The sequence below is a fragment of the Triticum dicoccoides genome, unplaced genomic scaffold, assembly GCF_002162155.2.
Source record: "Triticum dicoccoides isolate Atlit2015 ecotype Zavitan unplaced genomic scaffold, WEW_v2.0 scaffold11093, whole genome shotgun sequence".
In the NCBI taxonomy this organism is placed as follows: domain Eukaryota; kingdom Viridiplantae; phylum Streptophyta; class Magnoliopsida; order Poales; family Poaceae; genus Triticum; species Triticum dicoccoides.
Genome location: NW_021176669.1, coordinates 31017 through 47993, shown reverse-complemented (window position 1 = coordinate 47993; position 16977 = coordinate 31017). Strand labels below are relative to the sequence as shown.

General features: G+C 45.8%; 1 protein-coding gene across 1 annotated transcript in view; it reads left to right on the top strand.

The window, feature by feature from the left end:
• The first annotated feature begins 7002 nt into the window (after positions 1–7002).
• The window catches only part of LOC119342952 (S-(+)-linalool synthase, chloroplastic-like), a 32088-nt gene continuing 22113 nt past the window's right edge, over positions 7003–16977 (top strand). Inside the window, exon 1 of the mRNA XM_037614219.1 lies at positions 7003–7182. Coding sequence (XP_037470116.1) covers positions 7003–7182 — 180 coding nt within the window. The remainder of the gene's footprint in view (positions 7183–16977) is intronic.

Genomic DNA, 16977 nt, shown 5'->3' with positions numbered 1-16977 from the left:
TATGCGTGTTCAGTATCCACAGCTGTTTAGCATTTGTAATTTGTCTAAGATTACGGTTGACAATCTGGGAGGAGTGGAGGCTAAACCCCCCACTCGAAAACATGTGGAATGAGATGCGCACAACTGTGCTGAATGCTATCTCTTCAACTAAACAGACCAGGTTTGCTGGGCTCCTGGACCTAAACTCCGCTTTACTACTAAAACCATGTACAGGTTGCTTGAAAGCAACCTGGCAGGGTGTGACTACCGGTGGATTTGGAAAGCCAAAATCCCCCTTAAGATCAAAATTTTTATGTGGCAGTTGTTTCAGGACGCGGTCCTGACGAGAGATGTTATGAAACGTCGAAAATGGCCTGGTAATGAGAAGTGTTCGTTTTGTGCTGCCCGTGAGACGGCGCAACATCTTTTCTTCCTTTGCCCAGTTGCCAGGGTGATCTGGCGATCGGTGGGAGCAGTCCTGGGCACTGAATTATGCCCCAATAACATTTGGCAATATTACACTTGGTGCTATATCTATCTCCCTGATGGTGCTAAATTCTATACCTTCGGCCTTGCTGCCATCTGCTGGGCAATGTGGAACTATCAAAACAGAGCAACCTTTGAGTTTAAGCTTCCTAAAACTCCTTTTGAGATTGTGTTTTCCGCTTGTGTCTTCATCACCTACTGGGCAGGTCTCTTGAAGAGGGCAGACCGTGAGGCGATGGAGCGTGGGTCGCAGATGCTGAGGAGCAGTACAAGCAACATGATGATGATCTGTGCCGCTGCGACAGAAGATTCGGCGACAACTTGATGGATCGCGTCCTCAACTCCCTGCTTTTCTCCCCTGGTCCAGGAGGACAGGGCTGCTTTTGTGCTGCACTCCTGCGCGAGGATGTGGCCCTAATGGGTCGTGTATTTTGCATAGTATACTGCCAGTGTGCGTTGGCTATTGAGAACTGTAGGTGTCGTCGGGTTTTCGCCCCACAGCAGGTGTCTCGTAGGCGAGTTCCTGTGGTGAGTTTCCCGGCGATGCGTTGAACTCGCTTTCCCCTTTCCCGTCTCCTTTTCTAGTGTCCTAAGACTGCTGTATTTCTGTTATTCGATTAATGGAAAGGGGTAATGCCCGGTTCAAAAAAAATAATAATGAATATACTTGTGAAAAGCCATGAGCCGCCTGTAAGGTCATGCACGTGTTGCAACGTATGTGATGCATGTTCGGTTTTGCACTCTAGGAAATAGATTTTGTATTCAAATTTCACTAGAGTGCAAATTTGTTATACCATTTGGCATCAGCTGGCAATTACGCGTTACATCCTTCAAGCAAACGTAGATGTATTGGCTAATTGTTTGAACATGAACTTTATTTCTTATGTCCCCTGATTTAGACTATGCACACAACTTACATGTAAAAACAATAACCATACAGAAATACGAGGTGTATAAGATCCTAATCCCCCTCTATCTCATGTCTTTTTTTTTCAATGTTAGCATTACTGCTAAATTCATTGAACAGGAGAAGAAGATTGGTCCAATTTATAAGGGAAACCAGACCCAAAAACCATACAGACAACATCTTTTGGCAAACAACACACACACATCCACACGAGCCATAGATCCCTCTGACTGGATCCACCTCCAGGACGATGACCCCAAGAGGGAACAGGACGCTGGATAGCGCCGCCATCGTCTGGTCTAAACTAGATCAAGGATTGCCCTTGGAGCATAGTAGGAAAGGAAAGTTGGGAGTAGCTACATCGATGCCTCTAGCGAGGGAGCGACGCCAGAAGGTGCCGCCATCGACGACTCCGACCACAACCGGAGTACGACTTTCGCCGGCCGTATCACCTACACAGTTCGAGCCTTGGATCCAATCAGCCTACACAACAAGCTACCATCCCTGCCTCCACGGCAATCCGCACATCTCCGGCAAGCTCGACATGCTTCCAACCTTGCATCCGCATCCCCCACTGGGCAGAGGATGCAACCTGCAGCGGCGCCATTCTTCTCCTATCGGCAGGATGCAACCAAGCACGACGCCATTCATCTCCTCGAGGATGCAACGCCTGCGGACCATTCATATCCCAGCGAAGGATGCAACAACCGCAGCAACGCCATTCATCGCCCTTCAGCCACCACCATCTCGTCCTCCCACCTGCAGCATCGTTAAGCTTTCCGAACCACCATTAGGAGGATGCAACACCGTGCGAGGGTGTCATTCCTCTCCCACAGATTCTCCCGCAGCCGGGAGCAACACAGACGCTCGCGTCCAACACACAACAGATCTGCGCAGGGAACGGCGCCCGAGCAACACATGCACGCGCCGCCCTAGTTCTGATTGTAGCCATGCTTCGATGCACCCACGCACTGCTCCCTCGCCCCGCCGCACGGACCGGTCGCGTCCTAGCAGAGCGCCCAGTTCCATTCGCGCCGACGGGTCGAGCCAACTCGCCGCGCCGCCTTAGATCTTGTGCGTCGGCAACGACGCCAACATCCCATGGATCTAGCGCCCATCTCGTGCGCGAGGCGCGCGCGCGTCATCGTGCCACGCCGGCCAGCCACCAGCCACACGCCATGAGCCGCCGCTGCAGTAAGCTTCCCGCCACGCGCCGCCCTGGACCACCGCGTCGCACACACAAGCCCCGTGCTGCCATGGCCCCGCCCTGTGCCATCCTTGGCTGCCGCCTCGCCATGCTTGGAGACGAGATAGAAGAAAGGGCCCCGCCGCCACCTTCACTGGAGCCGGCGCGGGCTTTGTCGGCCGCTCCTTCGGCGGCGACGAGCCAAGGGGAGGATGGCGACATTGATCTAGGGTTTCCCCCGTGTCACCAGGGAGAGCGACGCAGGGGACAATGTTGGGAAAGATTGCATGCAAAACAAAAAAATGTCTACGCACACGCAAGATCTACCCATGAAGATGCATAGCAACGAGGAGGGAGAGTGCCTCTACCTACCCTCATAGACCGTAAGGGAAGCGTTTAACAACGTGGTTGATGTAGTCAAACTTCTTCGCGTTCCAACCGATCGAGCACCGAACATACATCACTTCCGCGTTCAGCACACGTTCAGCTTGATGACGTCCTCCGCCTTCTTGATCCAGAAAGACGGCGATGTAGTGTATGAGTTCCGGTAGCGCGATGGCGTGGTGACGGTGATAGTGAAGCTGTCTCCGTAGGGCTTCGCCTAGGCACTACGGAAATATGACCGGAGGAGTAAACGGTGGAGGGGGGCTCCACACACGGCTAAGACAATGTTGTGTTGTGCTAGTCCCGATTTTTTTATTAATAATAAATAATAATGCTGTAATTCCGAAACTAGTAATGATAAGTTAGAATTTCAAGAAATAGGAAGGACGCCATCAATAGTAGCGTACAGACCTGGTCGCTGTTGCAAACCACGTCCACACCTGGACGCTATTCTTAGCAGCGTCCAGTGTTTGGTTCAACCTAGCTTAGAAAAGTCCTCGCCTTCGTCCGACCTAAGGGCAACTCCGACGCGGCAACCTAAACTGATACAAATTTTGTCTGTTCTTTGTTCATTTAAATCGGTCAATCAGACGTTAATTCCTGTTTTTGTCCGCCGATCTGAAGATGCTCGGACAAACATATTTCACATTTGCATTGGATTTCTTTTTTTTAATAAAACAGCCAGAAGAATCCAATTTACATTAATTAAAACTAAAAAAATATTAAATGAAAAGACAAAAGAAACAGTTAGCGGCGGGCCGTAGATCATCGTCATTTTCTTCCTCCTCCTTGGCCAGGTCAACGTAGACTGGCGTCTCCATCCACGGGAACGCCTGCTGGATGGCTGACAACGTAGCCACTTGCTGCACCACCAGATGATGCTTCTCCTGCCGCTCGGCCTTCATCGCCCGCTCTACAGCCTACCACTTGGCCTCCTCGTCTATCGTGCCCATCCACACGGGCATGCATGATATACGATGGCAACGTGCTCGTCCACGACCATGATTGCCCAAGCCGTGGCCATGGCTCCTCCTCCATAGGCTCGGGCGCAAGCGGTGCTAGGGGCGTTGGGGGCATGTTAGCCTCCACTTTGGCTGCTGATTCAACCAGTGAGTGTGCAAGGCTAGGCCACTTGGCGAGCTCCTTGCGCTCGGCCTCCTCAATGGACCTCCTTGTGGCCTCCTCGCGGGCCACAATGTAGGCCTCCTAATCCTCCCCCCTTCACCATGACCGACGGTGATGGTGGACCAGTGAGTGCGCGTGGTGCACAGGACGCATCCATGTAGCACGACCGACAATGCTGGTCGTGCTCAGTGGCGAACTACGCGTCCTAGTTCGGCGAATCCATTGTGGATGCGGGTTGCGGTAAAGGTCGTCCGAGAGTAGACATGACGATGGTGGATCTCCATCAGCTGCGTGCGGCCTGAGTCCGGCACGGTCGACACCAGAACCCTATCGAGGTTGAGGTGCCACCCATGCGGCAGGTTCACGTTGGGCTACGACACCGGCACACCATGCTTCCAGAAGTGTTGGCAGTGGTGCACTGACACGTAGAGGCAAAAGCACGACAGCCGACTCAAGATCAACTTATCTATTATCATAAACTAGCCAGTTACCAATTGTATTGCCCAAAAGTAACAACCTAGCCAAATATATAATATACATTTGTAACCATTGAATTAATTATACACAAGACCAGACAAAGAAGATTCAACGAGGCCATGGAACAACTCACATGCTCCAACCATAGGTCTGGTGGATGATCCTAATGATGAGCGAATGATCCTAATGACAAGCAGCTAGTGAGATGATGTTGCTCTTGTGATGATTGATGATGTTCGTGCTAGAGCTTGCTTACCACCTAGCAAGGTAAGAAGCGATGGCTGTAGGTGTATTAGAGTATATTAGTCATGAAATCTCTATCTATCAAAGTAAAATGACTCGGTTGAGCCTAATCAGAGCACCAATGAAAGGGCAATGACTGGACGCCGTCCGTACTAGCGTCCAGACCTGGACGCAGTTAGCAATAGAGTCCATCCTGGACGTTGTTATTCCTGGCGTCCTTCCTATTTTTATAATTTTCATCAGCCCTTTACCAGTTTCGGAATTACAGAATTATCATTTACTATTAATAAAAAATTCGGGTGCTAGTCACCCCGCCCCCCCCCACACACATATATATAGGTGGGGAAGAGGGGAGAGGGCCAAGGGGCGCCCCAAGTAGGTCTGAATCCTACTTGGGCTCCTGCCCTTGGCCGCCCCTGCCATATTTGTAGGAGGGGGAAGGAATGGGGGAGAGGAAGAAAGGGGGAGCCTGAATCCCCCCTTTCCTTTCTCCACTAGGGTGGCTGCCATGGGGGTCGCGCCAGCCCCTTGTGGGCGGTGTGCCCCCTCTTATGGCCCAATAGGCCCACTAACCTCCTGGGGGTGTCCGGTACCCCCTTACTCCGATGATCACCCGGTACACTATGAAACACTTTCGGTGTCCGAATACCATTGTCCTATGACTGTACACGTCGGTGCTATTGTCTGACACGAGAAAAATCTTAAATGCACTCCGAGAAGAAGGAAAAAGAAGGAGTATGGATTTCTCTCATGCGCCGGGGAAAAAGAAAAATGCGGGCGTGCCAGTGTACCGTAGTACACAAAGAAAAGTGATACGGGAAACAAGTATTTCATTTATCTCTTTGGATGAACAAAATTACAAGATCCCATAAAAAAATGGTTGCACTCCGTGGCCTACTAGTGCGGCCTGCCTGACTATGGCGATGTGCGGTCTCCTGGTTCCGGGGGCCTCGAAAAGCTCCCGGTTAATTACTCCCGCGGGTTGCTCCGCGAGATACCTCCGATTAAGCCGTGTGGTCGTCTTCGTCGTCTTCGCTTCGCGTTCTCCATGCATGATGATGATGGTGTGTGTGTGGTGTGGGCGGCGGCGAAGCCCATGTCCTCGTTGGTACACGTGCCGCTCAAAACATGGCTTTGTGCTCGCCATGTTCGCCCTCGCCGTCGCGCCTCGTCGGTCTTGACAGCGTTGATGTAGTCGGTGTTGAAGTTGCATGGGTCTTGCTCTGCTCAGACTTCTTGATGATGTAGCGGTTCCGTCGGGATACGCAAGGGGTTCGCCTCGCGAGAGTATTCTTATGGAGACTGGCGTTGGTGTAAAACCAACACTAACTCATATCGGCAATGCCGGTGTGGTTGGCACCTCATCTCGGCTGGACGCCGTGTTTACGGCGGTCCTCCAAGACAAGGGCGCCACCTCACGGGGCCATCGTTAGTTAGTGTTGGCAAAGTCACGTTGCCTCCTCGCCATCACACCTCGTCTTCATGGGCTCCGGGTCATGAAGAAGACGACGAAGCGTCGTCCGACCGAGCTCCGTGTCGCCATCCTCCGAGGCACCATCTTGACGAAGTGGATGCCAGTGGCGTCCCTCAAGCTCCACGACGCCATCTTCTGCACGACACCATCTTTTGTGGCATCTTCTTGATGGCGGTGGCTGCGCGGCGAGTTCCTTGTGTCCGTCTTGTCAGCGGGGTTGAAAAAGTGGGCGATGACCTCCTTCTTGTTCTAGCATGCATTCGTGTATGTTAGGGCACCGCCGGACTCCTTATGGAATCCTGGGCTTCTCTCCGCCGCGTGCGTCGTCGGCCGCCTCCGGCCGGGATGACTCCATCTTGGATTTGCCACGTGATTTTTCCTCGGTTGTGTGTACGCTATGAATACAAAGAGGGATAGATATATGTAGAGATAAGCTGTTGATCATTAGTGCACGCGTCATCCATGTTTTCCTCCACCATCCACCGCCGGACAGAGCCAAACAGTACATGGCTCGCCAACCCAGCCGGTGCATCCTCTCCATCGCTGCTACCTCCTCGCCTTGAGATGTGTTCATGGCTCCTGCATACACAAAAAAGACATAGATGTACGTATCTGGCCTCCGCGGATCCTTCTTGGCGCATGCACTGCCGCCACCGGACAGCGCTAGGCCGTGTGCATGTTGCCCGACGAGCGTGCTGCCGCCGTAGGCGTGGCCTTCCTGATGTTCTCGACGCTGCCGCCATGGCGCGTCTTCTGCTTCCTCCTGTGCCTCCTTCTTGTGTGCGCCTTGTCATCTCTGCGGCGTGCTCGTCGCCGCAAGACACGGCCTACGCGGCCATCGCAGGCGCGTCCTCCTTCGTGCTTGAGTTCCACTTTGGCGACACCGCCACAGCCCTATCTTCTCCTTCATCATGGAACCTGGTAAGAAAAAAATTGTACGTACCAAGAGGGTTGTTGCACATGCATGCATCGCCAGCTCGCATCCATGTCATAGTGCGCCTGCTGTCAGCGGCGTCCTCTACGCATCCTCTGGCATGCCATCGCCGGTGGCCTACCGGCCAGCACGCCGCCGTGAGCGCGTCCTCTTTTGCACTTGGGTTTGACGCCGCCAACAGGCGCGTCTCTGCCCGGTGCGTGCGTGCGTGAGGTTCTCGGATGCGATGGTGCGTCTTCTGCCCTTGCGTGAGATCCCTCTTTTTTCCCCTCTTGCGTACCTGAAGTCTTGTATTTATAGGATGGATGTCCATGCCCACGGCGCTGAGTTTCCTTCTAATATTTTTCTTGAGGCACAAACCTGCACAAAGAAAAGGAAATATCCCAATGCATTGCCTTGTTATTTCATGTATTCCTATCTTATATGATTCGCTTCAATTGTTTTCAAAATTTGATAGCTTGCCGATTATGACTGCTCGCGTGCAATGGCGGAGCCAGGGGTATTCTTGGGCATTCCATGGAATACCCATGATTTGGCCCAATAAAAAATCAGATATACATATCCATTCTCCAGGCTCCAGCCCAGGCAACAGGCCACGCGAAGTCGAGCCCACGGCACGCAGCCCTCAACTCATTCACCAGCAGGATCGACCTAGCTGCCGCTGCCGGCGTCGGTGCTGCAGCGACAACCGCACCAGCCACCAGCACGGCAGCACCTCCAGGCGTCCAGCCATCCGCAAGTCCCATTCTCTTGGCTACTCTGCTTGCGGCCTCGCGCTCGTCCCCTCGTTGGTTGTGACTGTATAGCAGCAACAGTAAATTGACTTAGAAAAGTATGCTCCTAAACCTGCAAACAACAATTAACATAGACGCTTAGGAGTATCCTAACTGCCTCACATAAGCAGCAAATAGATCACGTAGGCAGTTATCCTACATATGAATTTTTGTACAGGATTATTGAGAAGAGTACGTTTTCTCAAATTGGTTCGATCCTCTCCAAAGGAAGTTTCACAGTGCAAAAGAAAAAAAGAGGTGTGAAAGAGCAGATTTAGCTGAATCGCTCCTGGGGCTTTCTACCCCAGGAGCTTAGTGATTTAGTATACATTTACATTGCATTGCAAAAAAAAAAAATTACAATGAATACCCAACACCAAATTCCTGGCTCCGCCACTGCTCGCGTGTCGATCACTTGATTCCACGTACGTGCTTTAGATGTAAGATGCACCCAAGCTAACACGTGCACATGTTTAACTTGCCGGCCGGCTGCATACTTGGATACGTACATATACTGTGTACGGATACATTCGGGTGTTCAGAAGGGTTCCCATACGCCGGCCAAAGTGAATATCCAAGTATATAAGCGCGTATATACATATCACCCTTTCGGACACACACTAAGTGCATGGCATAGCTGCACCAGGTTTTTAGTGCTCGCATGCATACAGTATGTGAGGCAACAATCAGCTAAGTGTGTGCACGTATCTCCAAATGCACTATGAATTTATGATCACATCAAATGTAATGTAGACCACTATAACCTGCATTAGAACTCATTAAAAAAATTCCAAATTATTATTTTATGTAACAGTGCACAAAATATGGTCGAACAGCTATACAAACGGTTTTTAACCCCTTTGTGTGACGGCATTTGGATCCGTCGCCTAGTGAGTGACGGTGATAGGGGGGGTCCTTCCCACACGACCCAGAAACCATCGGGGATATGCCCTCCTGGCACACACGCTCGGTAAAATGAGGTCGTATGTGACCGGCGAGCGCTCAAATACGGAAATACGTATAGTAGAGCTAAAAAATACAATTATATAGGCGAAATTTTTTCCGATCGCAACTACATCCCACACAATCAGTCCCCTAAACGTTTCTGTTCGTATGTACATCCGACACAATAGCTCCAAGGAAAACGTTTCTGTCCACAGATACATCACACACAATTTTCCCTGTTAAATCGTTTGTGATAGCGTTGCCATTGCAGACGATATCAACAATTTTATCGTTTGCATTATTGAATGCATCACACACTGTGCGTAGAAGAAACCGTGTGACAAAGGCTGTCCGTGACACACAGTTTTTATGTCGTAAATGTTTGCACAAGATGGCCTAACGCAAATAATTTTCAAGAGAAGGTTGTGTGTTATTGTTCATTGATCTATGATACATCTCCTACGTATCTACTTTTCCAAACACTTTTGTCCTTGTTTTGAACTCTAACTTGCATGATTTGAATGAAACTAACCCGGACTGACGTTCTTTTCAGCAGAATTGCCATGGTGTTAATTTTGTGTAGAAATAAAAGTTCTCGGAATGACCTGAAAATCAACGGAGAATATTTTTGGAATATATAAAAAATACTAGCGAAAGAATCAAGGCCAGGGAGCCCACACCCTTTCCATGAGGGTGGGGGCGCGCCTACCCCCCTGGCGCACCCCCTGCCTCGTGGGCCCCCTGGTGCTCCACCGACCTCAACTCCAACTCTATATATTCACGTTCGGGGAGAAAAAATGGAAGAGAAAGATTCATCATGTTTTATGATACGGAACCGCCGCCAAGCCGTAATCTCTCTCGGGAGGGCTGTGATAACCCACAAGTGTAGGGGATCACAATAGTTTTTCGAGGGTAGAGTATTCAACCCAAATTTATTGATTCGACACAAGGGGAGCCAAAGAATACTCTCAAGTATTAGCAGCTGAGTTGTCAATTCAACCACAGCTGGAAACTTAATATCTGCAGCAAATTGTTTAGTAGCAAAGTAATATGATAGTGGTGATAACGGTAGCAAAAGGTAATACTAGTAAAAGCAATGTTTTTGGTATTTTTTAGTGATGATAGCAATAGCAACGGAAAGCAAATAAGCGAAGTACAATATATAAAAAGCTCGTAGGCAATGGATCGGTGATAGAGAATTATGCCGAATGCGGTTCATCATGTAACAGTCATAACCTAGGGTGACATAGAACTAGCTCCAGTTGATTGATATAATGTAGGCATGTATTCCGAATATAGTCATACATGCTTATGAAAAAGAACTTGCATGACATCTTTTGTCCTACCCTCCCGTGGCAGCGGGGTCCTTACGGTAACTAAGGGATATTAAGGCTTCCTTTTAATAGAGAACCGGAATAAAGCATTAACACATAGTGAATACATGAACTCCTCAAACTACGGTCATCACCGGTAAGTATCCCGATTATTGTCACTTCGGGGTTAACGGATCATAACACATAATAGGTGACTATAGACTTGCAAGATAGGATTAAGAACACTCATATATTGATGAAAACATAATAGGTTCAGATCTGAAATCATGACACTCAGGCTCTAGTGACAAGCATTAAGCATAGCAAAGTCATAGCAACATCAATCTCAGAACATAGTGGACACTAGGGATCAAACCCTAACAAAACTAACTCGATTACATGATTGATCCCATCCAACCCATCACCGTCCAGCAAGCCTACGATGGAATTACTCACGCACGGCGGTGAGCATCATGAAATTGGTGATGGAGGATGGTTGATGATGACGATGGCGACGGATTCCCCTCTCCGGAGCCTCGATCGGACTCCAGATCAGCCCTCCCGAGAGGTTTTAGGGCTTGGCGGCGGCTCCGTATCATAAAACATGATGACTTCTTCTCTCTGGTTTTTTTTCTCCCTGAAACTCAATATATGGAGTTGGAGTTGGCGTTGGAGAGGCTACAGGGGGCCCACGAGGTAGGGGGCGCGCCCCCACCCTCGTGGAGAGATAGTGGGCCCTCTGGCCTTCATCTTTGGCAGGTATTTTTCTTATTTTCTGAAAAGTAGCTCCGTGAAGTTTTAGGTCATTCTGAGAACGTTTGCTCCTGCACATAAATAACACCATGGTAATTCGGCTGAAAACAGCGTCAGTCCGGGTTAGTTCCATTCAAATCATGCAAGTTAGAGTCCAAAACAAGGGCAAAAGTGTTTGGAAAAGTAGATACGTTGGAGACGTATCAACTCCCCCAAGCTTAAACCTTTGCTTCTCCTCAAGCAATTCAGTTGACAAACTGAAAGTAATAAAGAAAAAACTTTTACAAACTCTGTTTGCTCTTGTTGTTGTAAATATGTAAAGCCATCATTCAAGTTTTCAGCGGTGTTTTGAAACAGAGGTGAATAATATTTTGAGCGGTATACTTTCATTGTCAACATAACAATCAAGAGATGGCGATATCTTCCATGCTACACACATTATAGGAGGTTCCCAAACAGAATGGTAAAGTTTATGCTCCCCCTTCCACCAACAAGCATCAATCCATGGCTTGCTCGAAACAACGAGTGCCTCCAACTAACAAGAGTCCCAGGGGGAGTTTTGTTTGCAATTATTTTGATTTAGTTTGCATAAAGCATGTGACTGGGCATCCCGGTGACCAGCCATTTATCTCGTGAGTGAGGAGCGGAGTCCACTCCTCTTGAGAATAACCCGCCTAACATGGAAGATACAGACAGCCCTAGTTGATACATGAGCTATTCGAGCATACAAAACAGGATATTTATTTGAAGGTTTAGAGTTTGGCACATACAAATTTACTTGGAACGGCAGGTAGATACCGCATATAGGTAGGTATAGTGGACTCATATGGAATAACTTTGGGGTTTAAGGAGTTTGGATGCACCAGCAGTATTCCCATTTAGTACAGGTGAAGGCTAGCAAAAGACTGGGAAGCGACCAGCTAGAGAGCGACAACAGTCATGAACATGCATTAAAATTAATCAACACCAAATGCAAGCATGAGTAGGATATAATCCACCATGAACATAAATATCGTGAAGGCTATGTTGATTTTGTTTTAACTACATGCGTGAACATGTGCCAAGTCAAGTCACTTAAATCATTCAGAGGGAGATACCACCCTATCATACCACATCATAACCATTTTAATAGCATGTTGGCACGGAAGGTAAACCATTATAACTCATAGCTAATCAAGCATGGCATAAGAAACTATGATCTCTAGTTGTCATTGCAAACATGTTTATTCATAATAGGCTGAATCAGGAACGATGAACTAATCATATTTACAAAAACAAAAGAGGTCGAGTTCATACCAGCTTTTCTCATCTCAGCTAGTCCATCATATAACATCATAATTTCCTTTCACTTGCACGACCGAACGATGTGAATAATGATAATAGTGCACGTCCATTGGACTAAGATGGAATCTGTAAGCATTCAATAAACAGGAGAAGACAAGGCAATATGGGCTCTTTTGTCAGATAAACAATAATGCATATAAGAGCCACTTCAAAAATTTAATCATGGTCTTCTCCTATCGACCCGAAAAGAAAAGAAAAGAAATAAAACTAATTACACGGGAGAGCTCCCAACAAGCAAAAGAAGAACAGAAAATCTTTTTGGGTTTTCTTTTTAATTACTACTACAAGCATGGAAAGTAAACTAATTAAATGCTAGAACTAATTTTTTTTTGTTTTTTCTTAAGGTTTATTAAACACACAAGAAGAAAGCATAAAACGGAAAATAAACTAGCATGGATGATACAATGAAAAAGTATAAGCACCGACATCTAGCAATGAGTGTGTGAGCATAAATGTAATGTCGGTGGGAAATACGTACTCCCCCAAGCTTAGGCTTTTGGACTAAGTTGGTCTATGGCCACGGCTGGCCTGGCGGATATCCATAATAGTAGTTGGGGTCATACTGCGAAGAAGAAGAGGAAGACTCCGATTGCCACTAGCTGACAATCATCTCCGGATCCCACTAGTAATTAGACTGTCGTGAAGGATCAATTTGTGGTTCCGGCTCTGGCTCCTCAACTAGTGCAGGGTTCCGGTAGGCGTGAATAGCCTTCAACGGAACAAGGTACATGCCTGAAGATAAATCAAACAAAGAAGGGGCAGGCAGGGTAATAGTCTCAGGATGATGTTTGTTAAAGAACAATTGATATTTAAGTTCTCCTTCCCTATTCTTAACAATAAAAATCATGTGCCACCATACTTTTATAATCTAGATAAACACGAGGCAACACTTTCTCTTCCTTCTCAGCATGCCTAATAGGTATGTTAAAATGTGCAGTTAGGCGTGAAGCATATATGCCTCCAAAGATGGGGCCCTTGGTATGGTTCAGACTTAACCGTTTAGCAATAATGCCGCTCATACTAAAAGTGTTATCACTGTATAAACCTTGGAGCAAAATAATAATATCAGGGATACTAAGGTTTCCACAGTTTCCGCGACCAATTAAACAACGACTAGCAAATAATGCAAAACAGCGTAAAACAGGAAAATGTATGCTAGTGATTCGTGCATCGGAAACCTTCCTTGTTTCCCCTACAGTGATAGTATCAATAAACCCCTCCACATCATCACGATGTGGTTCTTCTGTCTTGCCCTCAAAAGGTTCTAAACAAATCCGACAAAAATCATAAAGTGACATCTCCTTATGCTCATCATATAAATGAAACTCCACCGTAGGTGGTAAGTTCCTAGAATGAAAATGAAAGTTTTGCACAAAGGTATTTGTGAGTAAAAGATACTGATCGCATTGGTCGTGGAGGAAAGCGGTGAGGCCTGCATTATGAGCCAATTCATGAAAATCTTCATAAATCCCGGCTGCTCTCAAGAAATCCTCGGAAGGCCATTCACACGCCCGAACCTCCGTGGTGCGAGGCAGATTATACTTAGGCTTCGGTGCCTTTTCCTTCGAGCTTTGGCTCGATGAGCCCCTCAAAAGTCTCCTCATCATTTTCTGAAAAATTCTGAAATGTTTAGTAACTTCAAAATAAAAGTAAACCTAACTCAATAATATTGATATCAACTACTCCTACAAGTGCCGAGGGCCTATATCATGCATCAAAACTACTTGGAACCATATAAATTTGACATGCAAGCTCAAGAACAGGGTCACCTAAGCAGAAAAAAATTGCAATGAATAAAGCACTAGAACAAAAACTAATTGGACCAATGGAGGAGTCACATACCAAGGAACAATCTCCCCAAGCAGTTTTGTGAGAGGTGCTTGGAGCAAGGAGATCGAAAATGGCAGCAAAACAAGCTAACTCGGGTTTGAGCTGGATATTCGTGTTTGGGGGAGGAAGAAGAAGTGTATGGGTGAAAAGATAAGCGGAGGAGGGCCACCGTGGGCCCACGAGGCAGGGGCGTGCCCAGGGGGGCAGGGCACGCCCTCCACCCTCGTGGGCAGGTGGTTGGCCCCCCTGTTGTGTTCTTTCTGCCAAATATTCTCAAATATTCTGGAAAAAAATCATATTTAAATTTCAGGGCATTTGGAGAACTCTTATTTTTGGGGTATTTGTATATTGCACGGATAATCAGATAACAGACAGAAAAATATTTATTTTAATTTTATTTAATATAAATAATAGAAAGTAAAAGTGGGGTACAAAAGGTTGTGCCTTCTAGTTTCATCCATCTCATGATCATCAAAAGGAATCCACTAACAAGGTTGATCAAGTCTTGTTAACGAACTCATTCCGAATAACATGAAACCGGAGAAATTTCGAATAACACTATGTTACCTCAACGGAAATATGCACATCCCCAATAATAAGAATATCATATTTCTTCTTGAAAATAGGAAGAGGAAATTCAAAACCTCCAAATATAATCGATGGAATTTTTCCAATAGAGTTGATACTAACTATGAACTTGAGGTTGTTTCCTCGGAAAGTGTACCGTATGCTCATTACCATTAACATGAAAAGTGACATTGCCTTTAGTGCAATCAATAACAGCCCCTGCAGTATTCAAAAAGGGTCTTCCAAGAATAATAGACATACTATCGTCCTCGGGAATATCAAGAATAACAAAGTCCGTTAAAATAGTAACATTTGCAACTACAACAGGCACATCCTCACAAATACCGACAGGTATAGAAGTTGATGTATCAGCCATTTGCAAAGATATTTCAGTAGGTGTCAACTTATTCAAATCAAGTCTACGATATAAAGAGAGAGGTATAACACTAACACCGGCTCCAAGATCACATAAAGCAGTTTTAACATAGTTTCTTTTAATAGAGCATGGTATAGTGGGACACCGGGATCTCCAAGTTTCTTTGGTATTCCACCCTTAAAAGTATAATTAGCTAGTATGGTGGAAATTTCAGCTTCCGGTATCTTTCTTTTATTTGTAATAATATCTTTCATGTACTTAGCATAAGGATTGGTTTTGAGCATATCAGTTAATCGCATACGCAAAAAGATAGGTCTAATCATTTCAGCAAAGCGCTCAAAATCCTCATCATCCTTTTTCTTGGATGGTTTGGGAGGAAAAGGCATGGGTTTCTGAACCCAAGGTTCTCTTTCTTTACCATGTTTCCTAGCAACAAAGTCTTTCTTATCATAACGCTGATTCTTTGATTGTGGGTTACCAAGATCAACAGCAAGTTCAATTTCTATATCATTATCATTACTAGGTTGAGCATCATCATGAACATTATTATTAGCATTGTTACTAGTTTCAGGTTCATTACCAGATTGAGTTTTAGCATCAGAAATATAAATATCATTTGGATTCTTAGGTGTTTCAACAATAGGATCACTAGAAGCATGTAAACTCCTATCATTTTTCTTTTTCTTCTTTTTAGAAGAACTAGGTGCATCTATATTATTTCTCTAAGAATCTTGCTCAATTCTCTTAGGGTGGCCTTCAGGATACAAAGGTTCCTGAGTCATTCTACCAGTTCTAGTAGCCACTCTAACAGCATTATCATTATCTTTACTATTCAATTCATTGAGAAAATCATTTTGAGCTTTAAGTACTTGCTCTACTTGAGTGGTAACCATAGAAGCATGTTTACTAATAAGTTTAAGTTAACCTTTAACATTAGCCATATAATCACCCAAGAGTTCAAATATATTTGAATTGTATTTCAATTGTCTACCAAAATAAGCATTAAAGTCTTCTTGCTTAGCCATAAATTTATCAAACTCATCTAAGCATGGGCTAGCAAATTTAGTAAATGGGATTACAGCTTTATCATATCTATAGAGAATTTACCTTTACTACCTGTGTCGGGTTATCAAGGCCATGAGTTTTTTCAATAGGTAAAGGATTAAGATTATATGTTTCTTCTACAGGCGGTAAATTAAGACCATGTATTTCTTCAATAGGTGGTAAATTCTTAACATCTTCAGCTTTAATACATTTTTCTTTCATAGATTTCTTTGCCTCTTGCATATCTTCAGGACTGAGAAATAGAATACCACTCTTCTTCGGAGTTGGTTTAGGAATAGGCTCAGGAATTGGCTCCGGAGGTGTCCAATTATTTTCATTTGTCAACATATTATTCAATAGAATTTCAGCTTCATCAGGTGTTCTTTCCCTGAAAACAGAACCAGCACAACTATCCAGGTAATCTCTGGAGGCATCGGTTAGTCTATTGTAAAAGATATCAAGTATTTCATTTTTCTTAAGAGGATAATCAGGCAAAGCATTAAGTAATTGGAGAAGCCTCCCCCAAGCTTGTGGGAGACTCTCCTCTTCAATTTGCACAAAATTATATATATCCCTTAAAGCAGCTTGTTTCTTATGAGCAGGGAAATATTTAGCAGAGAAGTAATAAATCATATCCTGGGGACTACACACACAACCAGGATCAAGAGAATTAAACCATATCTTAGCATCACCCTTAAATGAGAATGGAAATATTTTAAGGATATAAAAGTAACGAGTTCTCTCATCTTTAGTAAATAGGGTAGCTATATCATTTAATTTAGTAAGATGTGCCACAACAGTTTTAGATTCATAACCATGAAAAGGATCAGATTCAAT